At 39.9% G+C, this 21,439-nt stretch overlaps 1 protein-coding gene across 2 annotated transcripts in view; it reads left to right on the top strand.

Moving 5' to 3' along the window:
• The window catches only part of AMFR (autocrine motility factor receptor), a 41,938-nt gene that overhangs the window by 9,757 nt on the left and 10,742 nt on the right, over positions 1-21,439 (top strand). For both annotated transcript variants that reach the window (XM_019935795.3, XM_073795564.1), the window contains exons 3-10: positions 1,401-1,565; positions 2,923-3,075; positions 5,809-5,849; positions 6,015-6,147; positions 8,214-8,347; positions 9,193-9,303; positions 16,581-16,771; positions 18,582-18,685. In XM_019935795.3, coding sequence (XP_019791354.2) covers positions 1,401-1,565; positions 2,923-3,075; positions 5,809-5,849; positions 6,015-6,147; positions 8,214-8,347; positions 9,193-9,303; positions 16,581-16,771; positions 18,582-18,685 — 1,032 coding nt within the window. The remainder of the gene's footprint in view (positions 1-1,400; positions 1,566-2,922; positions 3,076-5,808; positions 5,850-6,014; positions 6,148-8,213; positions 8,348-9,192; positions 9,304-16,580; positions 16,772-18,581; positions 18,686-21,439) is intronic.

Below are 21,439 nucleotides of genomic sequence, written 5' to 3'. Positions count from 1 at the left end.
TGTTGTTATAAGACCCATCTTATAGATGGGGAAACCAAAGCCTGGGCATTGTAAGTAACTTGCCCAAAGCCACACAGCAGATAGATGGTGGAGTGAAGGTTCAGAACCAGGACACAAAATGTTCTAGGTTCACTTCATGCTTTCCTGCCCCAGATCTGGAAACAGACATTCACCAAGGATTCCTAGTTCATTTTGTTCTCTGAACAAAGGGTGTACAGTCAGAGTACAGTGTTTTAAAGTTCTCAAAATAACTCTTATCTTTAAATAGTCACATTATCAATATGTTCCACATGTAGGTTCAATTATTTCTGTTTTTATTCAATTTTGCTTTTCTTTCTAAGTTTTTGAATTTGTGAAACATTCACATGGTTCAAAACTATACATAAAAATATACTTAGGAGCCATATTTTCATCCTTATCCTCTGCACTCAGTTGCCACCACTCCCACAGATGGCTTGAGGTATCTTTTAATATCTGTTGGCTAGACGCCCCTCATTGCCCTTTTTTTCAGGATAGTAAAGATTTTTAAAACTGGACATCCTCAGTGTAAGAAAGAGTACAGTGAAGCAGATATACTTCTCTGGGAGTGTACATTTATATAACTTCTTTGGAAATCAGATGGATGTTACTTATTAGAAACCATAACAATATCCGTAAGCTTTGATTCTGTAATGCTGAAAAAATAGAAACTTGTACAAAGATAATCATTGTAACATTTTCTGAATGGTGAAAAAAACATTTCGGTGTCCATGTGTAACCACTAAAGTGGTCTTATTCAGACAGTATTCATTGGCACTGGTAAGGTTCTCACAATGTAAGTGAAATAAAAGTATACAAAATCAATGTTTTACATTTAGGAAGAAAAATGCATAAAAATGTTAAGGCATCATTTTTGTTTTAATTTTCTTTGTACTTTTTCATACATTATTGATTATGGCTGGCAAATGAGCATATGTTATTTTTGAATCTGAAGGATGTTTGAAAAAAAAAATGGAAGAAGAATGTCCAGTCTTTTTCTTTTGTTTGTTTTAAAAATCTAGAGAGTAGAAGTATTAAAAATGATACTTGTAGCTCTCACCATTCTTTTTTATTTTGTGTTAGAAGTATATGTATTATTAATACATAAGGTACTAAACTAATATCACTCCCCTTTTAATGGCTAAAATTTCATAACTAAGGAAGTCAATCCTAAATCTATAGATTACTTTCTAGGTGGCTTCCCTTTATTCTTCAGAGGGCTCATTTTTTCTTTGCCTTCTATGGATATTTTCTTGTGGACAAGTGTTAGAAAGCTGAGAATAGACTATTTTCTCCTTAGAAGCCAGCTTTTGTTATGTTACCTTCTCCTTGAATGGGTTAGGTATAATGGTAATCACCTTTATAAATATTTTTCTTTTTAGCACCTCAAAGACAAGTTTTGGAATTTCATTTTCTACAAGTTCATTTTCATTTTTGGTGTGCTGAATGTCCAGACAGTGGAAGAAGTGGTCATGTGGTGCCTCTGGTTTGCTGGACTGGTATTTCTGCATCTGATGGTTCAGCTCTGCAAGGACCGGTTTGAATATGTAAGTTTTTAGCCAAGCTCTTTTCCTGCTTAGGCACACATTTGCCAGGTCTGAATTGTGTAATGTGAATGAGCCGTGACACACATGTGCAGGATAGCTCTCCCAGGGAAGGCTCCTGGATCAGGTACCTCCTACCTGTTTCTTGAGGAACTTTCTGCAGCAGCCAAGGAATGCAGGAGCAGTGTCCCCTAGGGAGGTTTCCTTCCCCTCCCCAGTAGTGTTGCATTACAGCCCCCGTGAGGTCAAATCACCTACACAAACTGTTTTGATCACAGTGCAAGGAAACTTTAATATATAAACTGAAAAACTGGTCTCTTCCAGACGTTTTCTGTTCTAATCTCCTTCCATTCTCCCCCTTCTTACTCTGGTTCTTGGAGCCCTTCTTTCTGACTAGCTTGCATTGTTTCCACCCTGGGCCAGGGCTGAATTAGCTCTCTTGGCTTCCTTGGTCCCTGGAGAAGTGAACCTTTTCTGTCTGGGTACAAGATCTGCCTGTTGGCTTCAGAGTTGTGTGGGTGAATCTTCATTTGTTAGTAGTCCCGAACTAATCTCGTGGATCCCCAGTAAATGGACGCCTACAATCCTGCCCCTCCATTAAACCCACTCCACAACCCTGCTTGCCCCTTTCTTTACCCAGTCCTCATGGACCATGGTGGTCCTTGCACGTCTGTGTGAGTTAATCTAAGTTCCAAAGCCTTCAGCTGTTTCATAATTCAGCCCCCATCCCAGGCCATGGACAAGCGCTTCTGACCTCCCCGACTGGTTTGGTATCTACACCTTCCTGCTCAGGAGTCACAGCTCCAGGCCTTCCTTGCCAAGCTGTATACTGTTAACATAGCATTATGGTAGTAGTCAGTCTGCACCTGGATTACGCTTCAGTTGTCCTAGCCGTGAACGGGCTAGGAATGTCCTCCCAAGTGACTTTGAGGGATTAGGGCTAGAACAAAATTGTGAAAGAACACAACAGAATGTGGTGCTGCCCTGTTGAAGTTGAGTCCTGTTGAAGCCAGAAGAGAGAATTACATTCCTTTGGCAAATTGTTTCTAGAGGTTTATAATCCCACTGGTAGGAGGATCCTTGAGAATTTGAGATGCAAACATAATGTATATTCCATAAATTAAATGATAAAGATCTCAAAATATCAGCTCATACTCATATTTAGGTTGGTTGGAGAATTTTGACCATCTGGTAATGGGATACTTTTCGGCTTCCATTTGGCTGTGCGGCTACGCACAGACCTCCAAGCAAAGACACCAAGGTTAACCTTGAGTTTAATTAACACTGCCATGCTTAGTCAGGTTTAATTAACACTGCCATGCTGAAGAGTGAGCTTCCTTCTCCTGTTTTGCATTTTTAGCTTTCCTTTTCTCCCACCACACCGATGAGTAGCCATGGTCGAGTTCTGTCTCTACTGATTGCTATGCTGCTTTCCTGCTGTGGATTAGCAGTTGTCTGTTGTGTCACAGGCTACACCCATGGGATGCACACATTGGCTTTCATGGCTGCAGAGGTAAGATGCAGAGACGGGCTTTTGCTCTGATTATGTTCCTATGTGTTTTCAAGGAAGCTAGAGGATTATTGACAGATTATTTTCACCCACGGTGGATATCTGGTCTTCATTTTAACAAGCATTTTTTGAGTTCCTTCGTTTGGGGTTGGGTATTGGTACTGATTGCTTTTACATATGTTATTTCACGTAATCCTTGCTACAACATAATAAAAAGTACAGTTGACCCTTGAACAACGTGAGTTTGAACTTTGTGGGTCCACTTATACATGGATATTTTTCAGTAGTAAATTCTACAGTACTACATGGTCCCTGGTTGGTTGAATCCACAGATGCAAAGGAACTGGATACGGAGGCCTGACTATAAATCATATGGGGATGAACTCCCATATTGCCCAAGGGTCAACTGTAATTATTTTTGCCGACATTTATATAGTGCTTACTATATGCTGGGGATTGTTCTAAATACCTTACATATATTGACTCATTTTATTATTCCTGTTTATTAATGGGGAAACGGGCATGGAGGGTGAAGTGAATTGCTTAAAGTTCCAAAGTGGCAAAAGTAGCACAATCCAAGTTCTGTGACTTCCAAGTGGGAAGAGTTTTCTCCTTAAGATATTGTAAACAATGATTGGTAACAATTAGTAAGGAAATATCCTGTAATTGGTTATTTCAGATAGGCCATAAATTAAGATTTTATAGAATAATACAATATATATGCAAACTGTATTCATTGTTTTGAAAGAATAATCTGAGATATTCATGTATATTTTAAAATTTACTTTTAAACCCTTTCTGAAAATACTAATTTCTGTTCAATAGAAATCAAATTTTTTTGTATGTTCTTTATATTCAGTGGCTATATTTGCTTTTTTCCTCAGGCCAAAGGCAAAGTACTTTTATCTTGTCCATAATTGCTATTATTAATGGAAAAAATGAAATAATAGATATCTAATATCAATATCAGTAGATAGCTAATATCAAAATACTGAGTTTGAACTACTAATTGGGAATTGTTAGAATAGGGTTAAAATTTATTTTGCTTAATAGCATTCATTTCAGAGTATAATATAGTAGTGTAAGAAAAATAAGGAAAGAACATTTAAGTACTTAATAAAAACATTTGCAATCCTAGTTGAATACTTTCTGTATGTGAAAGGTATACACATGTAAAAAAATATGTTTAAAATTTTATTTACTCTGACGTTAATTAGTTTGCTTTAGATATATTTTACTATAAATCACCATTTGAATGATACTGGGTTTTCCTTTTTTGTTTCTCTAACTTTTAATTAGTATTAGGCCAAAGTTTGAAAAAAGGTATACCTAAAATTAAAGACATTTGAAATAGGTCTGTTGGATCATAGGGCATATTTTAATTTTAGCTCATCAATTTTTTTAAGATAATTTATGTTACAGATTTGATATTTTGAACTAAATCATATTTTTATGTTTATAGTGTTTCTCTTCTATGTAAAATATTTTCCATTTGTAAACGGGAGTTTCCTGATCTCAAACGTAAAGAACGTTAACAGTTTTATTCTGCTAGATTAAGAAGAAATTTTTCTTAGTATCAGTTTCTTTAATACAGAATACTATGAGGGTCTTATTTTGTTATTGATTTCCTTCATCTGTTTTCTTCTGCGTGGGTGAAGGGGGTGCAGAAAGCATTATATAGAGAGCAGGGATTCATATCTAGGATAGTAGTACCTAAGCTGTACCTTGGGTATAGGGTCACCAAGTATTCAGACACCCTCTTAGGATAATCAGTTATGGTGACTTAATGCAGTATAAAATATAAGTGATTGTCAAACTCAGTGACCTCAAGATTGTAGAAGGCATGCCCAGGAGATGGACAGGTGTAATTGGTTGCCACCTATTAACAGGAAAATGCTCAATATAAGTTGTTTCTAGGTCATGAAAATATTCCATGGAAATTTGAAGCACATGAAATAAAATGGTCGGTAACTTGCTTTTTTTTTTGTTTCAGTTTTAATGAGATATAATTGACATACAGCACTGTATAAGTTTAAGGTGTGCAGCGTAATGACTTGACTTACATTTGTTGTGAAATGATTACCATGATAAGTATCATCGCATATTCATACCCCCAAAAATGTTTTTTACCCTGTGATGGAAACTCTTAGGATTTACTCTCTTCACAACTTTGAATTATACCATACAGCACGGTTAACTAGAGTCATCATGTTGTACATTACATCCCCAGGACTTATTTATCTTATAACTGGTACCTTGTGACTACCCTCCTTCAAGTCCCCGACCTCCAACCTGATGTTCTTTTTTTTTAAAGAAGATGTTGGGAGTAGGAGTTTATTAATTTATTTATTTATTTTTGCTGTGTTGGGTCTTCATTTCTGTGCGAGGGCTTTCTCTACTTGTGGCAAGCAGGGGCCACTCTTCATCACGGTGCGCGGGCCTCTCACTATCGCGGCCTCTCATGTTGCGGAGTACAGGCTCTAGACACTCAGGCTCAGTAGTTGTGGCTCACAGGCCTAGTTGCTCCGCGGCACGTGGGATCCTCCCAGACCAGGGCTTGAACCCGTGTCCCCTGCATTAGCAGGCAGACTCTCAACCACTGTGCCACCAGGGAAGCCCCCCAACCTGATTTTTAATTGAACTGAGAACTTTTATCACTTTGTAAAAGTAAATTTGGTCTGAGCAATCCTAAATTTTACTAAAAAGAAAAAAAATCTCTCTTTTTTTTTTACATAGTCTCTTCTTGTGACAGTGAGGACTGCTCATGTGATTTTACGGTGAGTAGACATTTGGGAGGGTGGTGATGGAGGTCTACTCATACAGTTGATTTTAAGATACAGCATATAAAAAATTTATAAAAATGTGACTGTAGTATATCATGTTTAAAACAAATTCAATTGTAACAGTAAATCGTTAACATGATTCTTCTCTATTCACTGCAGATATGTAATTCACCTCTGGGACCTCAACCACGAAGGAACGTGGGAAGGAAAGGGAACGTATGTCTATTACACAGATTTTGTCATGGAGCTCACTCTGTTGTCCCTGGACCTCATGCATCATATTCACATGTTGGTAAGTTTCCCAGAGGGAGCTCTAACAGACAGCCAAGTTTTTTAGAATCAGGAACCCTGTTTAGTACAGCGTTTAACAGGTGAAACATTTGTGGATGACCCACTTAAAGACTGTAAAAACAATGCAGCTGTTTCCCTCCCTTTTTTTCCCTTTCTTTTTTTTTTTTTTCTGGCCAACAGGTATAAAGCAGTGTGGAATGAGTTTGGTGCCCAGCTCAGGAGGTATTTGCTGTGTAGGAGACGTAGGTGACTCTGCTGACCAAGTCAGTAGATAATGCTTTTAGCATGAAATTAAGGGAATTCCTCTCCTCATAGTTTCTGTGGCTTCTGATATTTAATAGTTACTTTGTAGGTGGTAAAGGGAATTCCCACAGTGTTAGCTACTTCATGGATTCATAAATTGTCTATCTTTGTAATTAAAAACAAAGTCTTTATTCTTAATTCCTCCTACTTCATTGTTTACATTTTACTTTGGTGTGCAAGAAATCACCATGCTGAAAACCTGCTTCATTGGTTTAGCACTTCAGTGATCTGTGAATGGCGAGAATCAACATATTTGGTGGGCAATTTATTTAAATTGTAAGCCTATCAAAGTAGAATTTAAAAATTTTGGGGTTAAACGTAGAGCATTTCTATAAGTCTACTTTTTGAAAGTAACTTTCAGGGCTTCCCTGGTGGCGCAGTGGTTGAGAGTCCGCCTGCTGATGCAGGGAACACGGGTTCGTGCCCCGGTGTGGGAAGATCCCACATACCGCGGAGCAGCTGCGCCCGTGAGCCATGGCCGTTGGGCCTGCGCCTCCGGAGCCTGTGCTCTGCAACGGGAGAGGCCGCAACAGTGAGAGGCCCGTATTCCGCAAAAAAATAAAAAATTAAAAAAAATTAAAATAAAAGTAACTTTCAAAACATACTTTAAAAAAAAAAAGGCCCCCCCCCAAACAAATATCCAGAGATAACTGTTGACATTTTGTTGTGTTTACTGCTTCTTTATATATTCAAATCCATACATTCATCAATGGAGATTGTGTATTGGGCATATAGTTTTGGCTTTTTGTAGCTAGTATATTATGTACATCTTCCTATGCTAGCAACAATTCTTTTTTTTTTTTTTGCGGTACGCGGGCCTCTCACTGTTGTGGCCTCTCCCGTTGCGGAGCACAGGCTCTGGACGCGCAGGCTCAGCGGCCATGGCTCACGGGCCCAGCCGCTCCACGGCATGTGGGATCTTCCCAGACCGGGGCACAAACCCATGTCCCCTGCATTGGCAGGCGGACTCTCAACCACTGCGCCACCAGGGAAGCGCTAGCAACAAAATTCTTCTAAATCATTTTAATACCTTTAAGATAAAACTTCCACGGCATAGAGGTGCGATGATTTAATTGGAATATACCATACAGCACTGTTAAAACTATAGTCATCATGTTGTACGTCTATCCCCACTATGTATTTATCTTATAACTGGAAGTTTGTACCTTTTGACCACCTTCCTCCTATTCCCCCACCCCCAGCCATTGAACAGCCTGCTCCCATAATAGAATATTTAGATTGTATTGTTGTTTGCTACTTCACATCTTTGCATACCTTTTTTTGTCACATATTTTTTTAAAGTACTTTTATCCTTTTTTACTTAAATATTATTTTCCCATGTAATTAATCTTCAAAATGTTATATATAAAATATAATAATAGGATATAATTATATTTTATAATAAATATAATGAGTATATAATGTTACATTATATGAGTTTACAGTATAATTATTCCCCTACTGGGCATTGTGTCCATTTCCTAATTTTCTGTTTTATAATTGCATGGAGGGGCATCATTTTCATAAAACTTTAAAATTTCTGATTAGTTCCTCAGGAAAGATTGCTGTTGATGGAATGACTAGGCCAAAGAGCTTGTACATTGTTCAGGGTAGTGAGAGAAATATGCGCATTTGCTTTCTGAATGACTGCTCCAGTTCACCTTCGCCCACAATTCAGAGCTTCTGTTGCATACCTCACTCTCAGCAGTAGCAAGTTCACATTCACTTTTATTGTATATTTTATTCTCTTTCCCTCTTGTTAAGTTATTTGGCAACATCTGGTTATCCATGGCCAGCTTGGTCATCTTTATGCAGCTGCGTTACCTGTTTCATGAGGTACAACGTCGAATCCGCCGGCACAAGAACTATTTGCGAGTGGTTGGAAACATGGAAGCCAGGTAAGTAAGCACAAGTTGACGTTGCTCATGTTGACTCATTTGAGATCTTTAATAATAATAGATCCCAGATTATACGAGAACCTGCTTTTGTAAACTGTTAACGGAATGGTGAAGAGTATAGGCTCTGGAGTCAGACTGCCTGGGTTTGAAGCCCCACTTAGTTGCCGTGTGATTTGGGGCAATTTACTTACCTCCCTGTGCCTCAGTTGCTTAAGTCTAGGGATGAGAGCAGAACCTTCTTCCTGGAACTGTTGGGAGGATTCAATGGGATAATGAAAGTAATATTACTTAGAACAGTACTGGGTACATAGTACGTGCTCAGTAAAGATTAGGTTCTTTTATTACATCATTATTTTTATCATCATTATTATTAAATGGATGTTTCCTTTGGCTTCTGCCCTTTTTCTTCCTTACGCATGCGTGCTCACACACACATACTCTCTCTCATACTCTTAACCTCAGTGGAGGAGGTACTCACTTGCCATCCTGAGGCTAAACCAAGCCTGAAAGTGTGAGATCAATGGGTATCCTTTTTGTGTCCAAGGGAACAGTTTGGCTCTCTGAGGGGCCTTAACTCCTCTGATTTATCCAGAAATGTTCGCTTAAGTCATCACTAACAGGAGCCATTGTTAAGACAGAGTCAGTTTCTGTGTATAGATTTCTTGCTCTTTGGTGGGCTATGAAGAGAATGCAGGTGTAGTGTTTTTCGTGGGTGGAGAATTTTTACTGAACACGATTCCTCTGTAACTGTGCTGTTAAAGGTGAAGTCTATGAAGTAAGTGGTGCTCGGTATTTGTGCGTGGAATTGATGGAGATCCCTGCTAGTTGCACTTTGTTTTTTGCAGGTTTGCGGTTGCAACTCCAGAGGAGCTGGCTGTCAATAACGATGACTGTGCCATCTGCTGGGACTCCATGCAGGCTGCGAGGAAGCTGCCCTGTGGACATCTTTTCCACAAGTAGGAGCTTTGCAAAGGGTCACATGGGACTGGTGTTCTGTCCAGGGGCATGTGGGTGCTTTTTGTGCTGGGGCTTAAGACCAGCCTTAGCCAAGGAGTGGGGACGTTCCCTCAGACTGGCCGTGGTGCTGGTACTGAGTGGGATGGGGAGCCTGGGTGTGTCTTCCTTATTCCTCAGCCTCTTCCCTACACGGCAGGACTGTTCCCCACTCACAGGTTGCCATCTTAGTTTCTGGGTGTGTTAGCTATCTTCATATTCCTTCTCCATTTAAGTTCTGAGATATAGCAAATACGCCTGTAAGACTTAAAGGGGTGGGGGGATCCTTGCTTTCTAACAGCTTATTCCCTATTCTTACCCTGGTGAGAATATATATCTTTGCATTTTGCACATGCCCTAAGGCAACATAAAAAAACACCAGGGAAGTGTGCTGAGAAGGGGATCAGATGAGAAGCACTAAGCAGTCCAGAACTGTGACTGTGTTATCAGGAATTAGAAAATGGGATCTTCTGCAAACCTTCATGACTGGACTAGATCTGTGTGTGGTACAGGCTGTTCTGTTCTCACAGAATCCTGTTGTCTCTGTTGCAGTCCTCACTGCCTTATATTATTCATTTTTAGAGATCTCACAGGAACTGTGTCTGTCTAACCTAGATCATTCTGTTTATAGATTGGATGTTTTTGGTGTTGATGGACTTTGAGGTATCTTTTGGCCTTTTGTATCTGTGGTCAATTTTGCATATTGAGAAAGTTATAATCTTTACATCTTTAATCTTCCTTTCCTTATTTTGTATTCCCAAATAGTTTTTCTTCTCCTTTTTAATATTACAAGGACTTTGGAGCTGGAGTATCAGTAACTCAACACATTTCTTTCTTTCTTTCTTTCTTTTTTAATGTGCTGGGTGCTGTGTTGGGTTCTGGGGAATTAAATTAAAATGACAGATGTGGTCTTTGATTTCAGGAAGCTTTCAGCCTAATGGAGGAGACTGACATGAATTAACCACACGCGTTGATGAGCATGTAATGATGAATTGAGATAAGTGCTCTAAAGAAAAGGAACGTGGTCCTTGAGAGCTTGTAACAAAGGAACCTGACTCCCACATGGAGAAAGTGACTTGATGATGAGTAGGAGTTAAGTCAGCAGAAGAAGGGATCAGGTGGAAGAGCAGTTGAGACAGAGGGAACATGTCTGTAGCAGGAGGGAGTGTGGCGTATCCAAGGAATTAAAGAGAACCCATGTGGCTGGAGCTCAGAATGTCAGAGGAGGAGTGGTGTTTGCTGAGGCAGGAGAAGCAGGCATGAGCGACCCTGCAAGGGCTTGAGGGCCACTTGACGGGGTTAAAGTGGGGGCTCGGGGTCAGGGATGCATTTTGAAAAGATCAGGGGGACTAGTTAGTAAGGGCTGCAGTGGTTCGGGTATGTGCTGAGAGGAGTGTGGATTGGTGTGGTGGAAGTGGAGCTGGAGGAGGATGGACAGACGTGAGAAGGATTAGGAAGCACGTGGTGCTAGATTGGCTGTGAGAAAACGAGGAATATGAGGCGTTGGGGATTCTCCTAGTTTTGCCGCTGTGCGATTGGATGGGTAGTGGTGCTGATTGATGAGGTTGGAAGACCAGAGAATTCACACACATTTCTGAAAAAACTTTCAGGTAGTTCCTAAGGAGCTTGGGGACAGTTTGGAAGACTAACTCAAAAGAGAGTGTATTTCACCCCAGAAGAAATGTTTTTAATCACATGATTAGATTAATTTTAGGATTTAATGTTTTTGGTTGAGGCAAAATTCACATGACAATTAACCATCTTAAAGTATACAATTCAGTGGCATTTCGTGCAGTCACAGTGTGGTGCAGGCCGCCGCTCTTCTCTAGTTTCGAAACCTTTTCATCACTCCAGAGTAGTACCTCATGGTCGTTAAAGTAAGTCACTACCCACTCCTCCCTCCCCGTGTTACCTGGCAGTCACTAATCTGCTTTCTGTCTCTGTGGATTTGCCTCTTCTGGACAGTTCATTTGAAGGAAATCATATAATATGTGACTTTTTTGTGACTGGCTTCTTTTACTGAGCATAGAGTTTTCAAAGTCATCCAAGTTGTAGCATGTATCAGTACTTCATTTCTTTTTATGGCTGAATTTAAATTTTTTAAAATAATAAACAATTTGTTTATCCATTCTTCCATTGATGGACATTTGGGTTATTTCCACTTTTTAGCTATTGCAAATAATGCTGCTATAAACATTTGTGAACGGGTATCCGTTTGAGTACCTGATTTTCTTTTAGGTATATACTTAGGAGTGGAATTGCTGAGTCACAGGGTAATTCTATGTTTAACTTCTTGAAGAACCACCAGACTTAGCCACAGCAGCTGCACCATTTTATATCCCATCAACAATGTACGAAGGTTCCAATTTCTTCACATCCTCACCAATATGTATTTCTGTTTTTCTTATTATAGCCAACCTAGTTGGTAGGAAGTGGTGTTTCATTATGGTGGGTTTTTTATTTATTTTTTTTAATTAATTAATTTATTTTTGGCTGCGTTGGGTCTTCGTTGCTGCGCGTGGGCTTTCTGTAGTTACGGCGATTGGGCGCTTCTCTTCGTTGTGGTGCGTGGGCTTCTCATTGCGGTGGCTTCTCTTGTGGAGCACGGGCTCTAGACGCGCAAGCGTCGGTAGTTGTGGCTCACGGGCTTTGTTGCTCCGCGGTATGTGGGATCTTCCTGGACCAGGGCTCGAACCTGTGTCCCTTGCATTGGCAGGTGGATTCTTAACTACTGTGCCACCAGGGAAGCCCTATGGTGGGTTTTTTAAAATGATAATTCTCAAATGTTATGCTTTCATTGTGGTAAAAAAATACATACATAACGTAAAATACATAACATAAAATTTAGCTTTTAACCATTTTTTTAAACCATTTTAAAGTGTGCAGTTCAGTGGCTTTAAGTACATTCACATTGTTGTACAACCTTCACCACCATCCATTTCCAGAACTTTTTCATCTTCTGAAACTGAAACTCTGTACCCATATAACACTAACTCCTCAATCTCCCCTTCTCCCCAGCCCTTGGCAGCTACATTCTATTTTCTGTCTCTATGAATTTGACTGCTCTCACACAGTAGCACATCGTACAATATTTGTCCTTTTATGTCTGGCTGTTTCACTTAGTATGATGTCTTCAAGGTCCATCCATGTTGTAGCATGTGTCAGAATTTCATTCCTTTCTAAAGCTGAAAACTATTCCATTGTGTGTATATATCACATTTTGTTTATCCATTCCTCTGTTGATGGACACTTGGGTGGTTTCTATCTTATGGCTATCGTGAATAATACTGCTGCGAACGTGGGTGTACAAATTTCTTTTCAAGACCCTGCTTTCAATTCTTTTGGGTATATACCCAGAGGTGGAATTGCTGGATCATATGGTAATTCTATGTTTAATTTTTTGAGGAACCATCATACGGTTTTCCATAGCGAGTACACCATTTTACATTTTACACTAGATAATAGCCATCCTGAGGTGTAAAATGGTCTCTCATTGTGGTTTTGATTTGCATTTCTTTAATGACCAATAATGCTGATCATTTTTTCACATGCTTTTTGACCATTTGTGTATCATCTTTGGAGAATATTTATTCAAGCCAAATTATCCTATTTTAATTGGGTTGTCTTTCTGTTGATGAGTTGTAAGAGAGTTCTTTATGTATTCTGGTTACTAAACCCTTATCAGATGTATGATTTGTGAATATTTTCTCCCATTCTATAAAGTCCTTTCACTTTTTTCTTGGTAATGTCCTCTGATGCACACGTTTTAAATTTTTAATGAAATCCGGTTTACCTATTCTTTCTTTGGTAAGTCATACTTCCAGTGTCCAATCTAAATCCATTGCCAAATCTGGGGTCATGATAGTTTTTTTCTAATAGTTTTATGGTGTTAGCTCTTACATTTAGGTCATTGATCCATTTTGAGTTAAATTTTGTACATGAAGTGAGGGTAAGGGTCCAACTTCATTATTTTGCTTGTGGCTGTGCAGTTGTCCCAGCACCATCTGTTGAAGAATCTCTTTTTTTCCCCATTGAATGGTCTTGGCATCCTTGACAAAATCATTTGGCCATAGACGTTTGAGTTTATTTCTGGACTCTCAATTCTGTTCCATTGGTCTATATGTCTATCTTTATTCCAGTACTATGCTGTTTTGATTACTGTAGCTTTGTAGTAAGTTGAAATTGGGAAATGGTGCATCTTCCAACTTTTTCTTTTTTTATATGTTTTGGTTATTTGGGGCTATTTGCAATTCTATATGAATTTGAGGAGCCACTTTTCCATTTTTGCAAAAAAGGCCATTGAAATTGAATAGGGATTGCATTGAAAGTGTAGATTACTTGGGGGGAAGATTGCTATCTTAACAATATTGTTTTCCAGTTCATGAACATGGGATTCCTTTCCTTTTATGTAGGTCTTCTTTAATTTCTTTCAGCAATCTTTTATAGTTTTTAGTGTCAAGTCTTTCATCTCCTTGGTTACATTTATTCCTAGGCATTTTATTCTTTTGGATACTATTGTACATGGAATTGTTTTCTTAATTTATATTTTGGATTGTTCCTTGCTGGTGTATAGAAACATAACTGATTTTTCATGTTGCTCTTTTTTTTTTTTTTTTTTGCGGTACGCAGGCCTCTCACTGTTGTGGCCTCTCCCGTTGCGGAGCACAGGCTCCGGACGCGCAGGCTCAGCGGCCATGGTTCACGGGCCCAGCCGCTCCGCGGCGCGTGGGATCTTCCCGGACCGGGGCACAAACCCATGTCCCCTGCATCAGCAGGCGGACTCTCAACCACTGCGCCACCAGGGAAGCCCCATGTTGCTCTTTTACTGTGCTGCTTTACTGAATTTGTTTATTAGTCTTATGGTAGTTTTTTTTGTGTGTGTGTATTGTTTAGGGTTTGTGTTGCTTAGGAATTTGTCCGTTTTATCTGTATTATCTAATTTGTTGGAGTACAATTATTTCTAGTATTCTGTTTTAATCCTTTAAATTTCTGTAAGGTTGGTAGTAGTAGTCACACTTCCATTTCTGATTTTAGTTATTTATATCTTCTCTCTTAGTCTAGCTAAAATTTGTCAGTTTAGCTTTGATGTTTTCAAAGAACCAACTTTTGGTTTCATTGATTTGCTCTATTGTTTTTCTATTCTCTATTTCATTTATTGCTGCTTGAATCTTTATTATTTGCTTCCTTCTGCTGGCTTTGGGTTTTATTTGCTCTTTTTCTAGTTCCATAAGTTATAAAGTTAGGTTGTCGTTTTGAAATCTGTTTTCTTTTTAGGCGTTTTTAGCTATAAATTTGCCTCTGAGCATTGCTTTTGCTGTATCTCATAAGTTTTGGTATATTGTGCTTTTGCTTCTGTTTTCTTTTGTCTCAAAATATTTTCTAACTGCCCAAGTGATTTTCTCTTGACCTAGTGGTTGTTTAAGAGTTAGGATTTAATTTTTAAAACACTGTCTGCCTGGGGTTGAGTGAGCAAACAATTGTTAGGATCTCTTCTTGGTTTGCTTTACTTTATAGCTTTGGTTAATAGATTGGGGCAGGATTGTATGATAATAATCTATGACAGATTCATTTGCCATAAAGCTAAATGTCTAGATTTCAACAGATTATAGCTAGATAATTTGTTGCTGTAGGAGATGTCTTTGCAAGATTTCAGAGTCCAGTAAATACTTAATTACATTGAAGTGTCATACTTAGAGAAGAAAGAATCCTTCAATAGAATATTATAGTTATATAGAAATACAACTGTTTTCTCTGAAGTTTGGTTTCTTTAGCTGTGGAAGTTTGGCTTTTTTTTTTTTCCCAAGGAAGGCAACTATATCTGACCAGTTGTACTCACTTGGAGTTTTTAGGCTATTGTACATAATGTGGGAGGTTTTTGCAGAGTATGAAGTAAAATTAGATTTGCTTATGAAAAGTGTGTCACAGGTAGCATTATTGGAAGGCAAAGATTTTACACATTTTGGTAGTCTCCCACAAGGCTGATTTTACTAGAGGTGTGATTTAAGGGTGTTCATTAAGGGGAAATGAACTTTAAAAAATATAATCATTTATTTGGCTAATAGTTACATGATCACAAACAGAAATTACAGGTACTTTATTGTTTCAAAATGTGATAGAGTTGAATGTACACATTCATTATTTTGGAACATTACTGTCATACATTGTTCCAGCAGAGAGAGAGTAAGAAGTAGCTTCATCTTGGCCTCTGGGAAAGTTTTGGTACTTAAGTACCATTTGGTTGCTAGAGACGCTGAGGATCATCACGTTTTAGTGAGGTTCTCCTGTGTAACCTTATGTGTGCACATGTTCCCAGATACTTAAAAAAAAAAAAAAAGGCACAGAGGAAGTAAGCATTTTTATTCAGTGCCTTGTTGAACTCTTAGAAGAAAGATAATATATTATTATGGAACGGAAGGCCCCTTGAAATCTTAGGAGAAAGATAAGTATTATTATAAATTGGGAAGGGACCTTGGAGATCACTTCATCCAACCTTCTCATTTTTTTTTTTTTTAGTATACTTCCTTTAATGGGCAGTATTTATTGAGAGACTACCTTAAATAGGGCATTATCATCTCCTGAAAAAGGGCACAAGCAGCTTTTCAGCCTGGTTGGGAAAGCAGAATACAAATATAAGAGGGTTGAAGAAGTTGGGATTATGGACGTAAGGTTGTAGGTATGCTGGGTGAAGACAGAAGTAAGGCTCTGGGGGGGTGTGTTGCTTGATGAAGAATGGATGGGAGGTCTTAGCAAATAAGAGGCAAGCTGGAAGGAGAGGAGCTTTAGTTGGAGAGTGAGATCTTTGAAGTCGTGATTTTGAAGAGAAGGCCAAGGTTAGTGGAGGCTAAAGTAGAGTGAGAGAACAGATCATTGGAAGAGAGGATTCAAAGACATGAGAGGCAACGGTGTTGGATGGTTCAGCCACATGGATCTTAAGTTAGTCAAATAGAGCTGGAGAGGAGGATGGTGAGCCAGGTGACGCAGTCTTACTGAAGAAGGGTCATGCCCAGGAGCTTGGTAGATGACCACGTATGTTAACAAATTAACGTTCAGAGCAGGATACACCAGAAGTACATTAGAGTGAAGCAGGGCAAAGAGGTAATGTCAGCAAGTGTTTCTCAACGTTTAAATCTTGCTAATGGTAAATAGAAAGTAAAATTGCAACTCATTGATACATTCAGAGTACTTCTGGTGAATTCTCACAAAATATGCTAAGGATATCTTATTTTGGACTTTTTGGTAGCTCCTGTCTTCGTTCCTGGCTAGAACAAGACACCTCCTGCCCAACATGCAGAATGTCTCTTAATATTGCCGACAATAATCGTGTCAGGGAAGAGCATCAAGGAGAGAATTTGGATGAGAATTTGGTTCCTGTAGCAGCAGCTGAAGGCAGACCTCGCTTAAACCAACACAATCACTTCTTCCACTTCGATGGTTAGTTGGTTTCAACCTCTAAAACCATCCGCCAGGGGTTTTCTCCCCTTAGGGGATGATGTTTTAATTATAACTTGCCCTGTATGGGCGAGTTCAATGTTATATTTCAGTTTTAATTGAAAATGTTCGGTAAGTATAGACAGCACCGAGGGGTTATTCTGTGCCAGGCATTTTGCTAGATTCTGTGTGAATTGGGGGGACGGGGGGTGCGAGGAGGTGAAAGTAGTTACAGTTGAATCAGTCGTGACCGCAAGGAGCATGCTGAATCAGCTTAGTAGTTAAACCGCTGCTAGTAATTTATTGAATCCGTGTGATACTTAAGCATATAATGAAGGGTCATTGAGCAGCCTTTCCAGTGGGTACCAGAAGGAGAATCAGAACTAGAACCCTGTTTCTTTGCCCATAAAATACGAATATTCCATCTTCCAGAATATTGAAAGGAGTTGTAATAAAAACCACACTTAAAATTCTAAGGTCATGGGCACCATGTCAGGGGCTGGTTGATCATCCTTTGATTCACATTACCTCAGGCTGTTGTCGATTTTCATTAATTCCAATACCATTAAATTCTGTGGGTTCATATTTCCTACTCTGAAGTAGGTATCCCTGGACTATTTAAGAGGAGTGCTCTTCAGGTCTCTGATTTGAGTTTCTAAGGGTAGAGCATGGTGGGAGTGGCAACACATTGAAATCCCTGATAGGAAGGACCGAAGGAGTATAGTGGAGTCTCTGAGAGGAGGGGATGATGGCTGCTTGGCTGGCTGGGCAGGGATGCTGGGCAGGTGTAGAGGGGCTGCTTTGTGGCTTTGTGGCTGCTAATTACGGCCTCTACCACGTAAGACTTCTGAAATAGACTAGCAGATCTTGGACATGGTTATGTAAGCTATTATTTTATGAATTATTACTGAAAACTTAGTCAAAATAGATAAAGGTAACTTTATTTCTCCCTAGTAAGTACATGAACTAAGTACCCAGCTTTTTATTGGGTACAGTCTATCCAGGCAAGATCTTTGGGGTGGCCATTGAACTTGTTTTACATTCCAGGCCTCAGTGCTTCTTTGTGAAGGAAAGGGAAATCCTCCTTAAATGTGTGCTTGATAATGGAGTTGTTTACTGCTGACACCTGGTGGTGGTATATCTTAGGATCCCCTTTCCTTAGTGAAATGACAGAAGCAGCAGACTTCTTGGTACCATTAGTCCGCAAACCTATGTTATAGAACTCTTTGAAAAGAATTTCGAATCAGAAAACTAAAGTCTTTAAATCAGATTATTAAGTAAAAAATACTTAATGAAAATGATGTCTCCAAACGCGTAGTATTTGTGTGTAGCGTGAAAGAGAGGGGCAAATTCTCATCTACTGTAGCAGCTTTAGAGCCCTGAAAACCTTCCTTATAGTGTAGCCTGAGAGAGGGATTGAGTTCGTGTGGATCCAGGGCCACTGGAAAGTAGGAAAGCCCCCTGGTGAAGTGTTCTGGAACCTGACTGTCTGGCTTCAAGTCCTGGTCACCATAATTAAATGCTTTGATCTTGGGCAAGTTACCTCAGTTCCGAGTGCCTTGGGGAACCAACAAGAGCACTAGAGTCAAATCTCTGAGAAGAGTAAAATGGGAATAATAATAATAATAATAAACCCATGTGGGGTTTTAGTGGGGATTGAATGAGCTAATCCATATGGGACAGTTGGTCAAAAGGCCTGGTGTAAAGTAAGCCCTCAGTGAGTACCGGCTGGTACCATAGAGTGGCCGACTGCAGAGCAACTGACAGGGGAAAGAGGTCTCTAAGACTTGTGCTGGCTTCTTGTTTGTTTTAGGGTCCCGGATTGCGAGTTGGCTGCCAAGTTTTTCAGTCGAAGTGATGCACACCACCAACATTCTAGGAATTACTCAGGCAAGCAACTCCCAGCTTAATGCAATGGTAAGGACCGCTCACTGCTTTGAAAAGGTGATTAATAATCGGGAGGGAAGGAAAAGCTGGAGAACGTGTGCAGTGTGCATGACTCAGTTGGTCTCACTCTGCTCTGGCAGAACGGTGGGATTTAAAAAAAAAATGCGGCAGGATTTTCAGGAGCATCTTATTCACTGGGATGACTTCAATCCCTGCGCTTTAAAATTTGAAACTGGTTTGGAAACCAACTTTCATTTTACTTGTGTGGCAGATAATCTAACCTTTTCTGAGCACTACTAAGTTCACTCTCATGATCTAGGCTAGTGTTGGGACACCTCTTGATTTTCACCAAAAAATATTTGGGGAGTTACTGGCTGGAGTGAATGATGTGACTTTTATTAAAAATTGTCGTAGGCCTACTGAATGTGTTATTTTAACCCCCTCTCCCCACTTCCCAAAGTAAATAAATGAGTATACCTTCACATACACACTTATACATACATACATGCCTGTGGATATACATATATAAATATAAATATATACACACACACCCCTTGAGATATTCAAGCATGCTCTTGGTTCAGGGATATTGTCCACATACTTCAAGATTCTTCGTATTTTTCTAAAGCTTTGTCATATGGTGTATATTTTTATTTTACAGTGTTGGAGAAACATGGTTCACCGTTTTTGAAATGTAGTGTTCATTGTGATGATAAATGCAGGGGTCTTAAAAATGCAACCTGTGTTAGTCCAACAAACGTGTACTGAAAGCCTGTTCCCAAGACGGGCACTGTGCAGTGTCAACAAATTGCGTAGCACCTGTAGTGTCAACAAGGTGGACAGGAGCCCTTCTCTTAAGAAGTGTGAATTCTACATGGGGTGGGGGGGGGGGGGAGGAGGCTGATTATAAACACCAACAGATAAGATCGTTGCGGATGGGGATGAGGACTCTGCAGGCAGTAGGGCAGGTGATGTGGTGGAGGGGTGGGTAAAGGCTGTTCCAGAGGAGACATTCAGAGAAGTCTCAAGAGGTCATATTTAAGCTGAGACATGAAGGCTGAGAAGAGAAGGAGGCAGATCGGGGGAAAGAGGCAGTGGAAACAGTAGGTACAAAGGCCATGAGGTGAGAATGTTCTGAAAACAGAGAGGTGATTGTGGTTGGAGCCTGCGAGTCGGAACCAAGATTGTGACATAAATTGAGGTTGCAGGGCCCGGTCATGCAGGGATTTGTAGGCTACAGTCCAGTTTAGATACTGTAATGAAAGTATGAGAAGACCATTCAGGGCTTTTTTTTCCCTCCCCCAGGGGACTGACAGGACAGTTAATAGAGAATAATTTACTTCTGAGAGAATGAATTTTAGAGGGGCAAAAATGGAACCAGTGAGACCAGTTAGGAGACTGTTGCAGTAGTTCAGGCAAAAAAAAAGATGGTGGCTTGGACCAGGGCATTGGAAATAAAGATGAAAAGAAGTGGCGGATTTCAGATGCCTTTCGAAGATGAACTGATGGACTTGACAGTGCTTTGATTTGGATGTGGGGTAGTGGGGTGAGGGGAGTGCTGGTTTTCAGTCAGGCAGATGAGCAGTGGTATCATGTATGAGATGGGCAGGACGGGAGGAGGAACAGATGAAGGACAGGGACTCAGCCTTCTGTTTGGCTGGGGAAGTTGGGGTGTCTATGAGACATCCAAGTAGAGATGTCATGTAGACAGTTCTGGACCTCAGCAAAGAGATCCAGCTGGAGAGAGACATTTGGGAGCTTTAGTCTGTAGGGGACTGGATCTCTTCGAGGGAAAGAAGGTAGCTCAGAAGGAGAAGAGGGCTCAGGACTGAGGTCTGGCTGAATGGGAGGAGCCATGGCAGCGATTGAGAAGGAGGGAAACCAGGAGAAGCGTCAAGTCAGCCATGTGGGAATTCTTAGAAGATGAGGTCAGAGAAGTGCATGTTGGGTTTGGCAGAGTGGAGGTGGTTAATCAGCTGGAGAGGAGCAAGAAGTTTCCATTGCTCGAGGTGCTGAGTACTAGATTGTTGGATTGGAAAATGAGTGGGAGCTGAAGACACCCAGTAGCTGGCAGTGTGTTATAAGAGGGAGTGGAGAAGTAAGGAGGTGGCTTGGTAGGGGTGTGCCGTCAGAGGAATTTGTTAACATGTTTTTTTAAAGATTTTTGGGCAGGCCATTTATCCACAAATTTCAAAACCTGTAGAGAGTATCCAGTGAAGTCTTTTCCTCCATCCGCCCAGACACCCTCCTCTCTTGCAATAACAACTTCAATTAGTTTCTTCTGTGTTGTGCTTTTCCAGAATGTTTACATACACATATAAGCAAATGCTAAGTATGTATTCTTTTTCTTTTCTCCACGGGTCTTCTTTTTTTCTATTCTTTAAAGTGTGATAAAATACACGTACCACAAAATTTATGATCTTAACCATTTTTAAGTATACAGTTCAGTGGTATTAAGTATATTCATATTCTTGTGCAACTATCAGCCACAATCCATCTCCAGAACTCTTTTCATCTTGCAAAACTGAAGCCCTATATACCCAGTAAACAATAACTCCGCATCCCCTCCTCCCTAGCCCCTGGCAGCCACCATTCTCCTTTCTTTCTCTGTGGATTTGACTACTTTAGGTACCTCATATAAGCAGAATCATACGGTATTTATCTTTTTGTGACTGGCTTATTTTACTGAGCTTAATGTCCTCAGGGTTCAACTATGTTGTAGCATGTGTCAGATTTCCTTCCTTCTTAAGGCTAGATAATATCCCATTGTATGTATAAACCACA

This window comes from Tursiops truncatus, chromosome 19, assembly GCF_011762595.2.
Source record: "Tursiops truncatus isolate mTurTru1 chromosome 19, mTurTru1.mat.Y, whole genome shotgun sequence".
In the NCBI taxonomy this organism is placed as follows: Eukaryota; Metazoa; Chordata; class Mammalia; order Artiodactyla; family Delphinidae; genus Tursiops; species Tursiops truncatus.
This window is presented reverse-complemented; position numbering and strand designations above follow the sequence as displayed.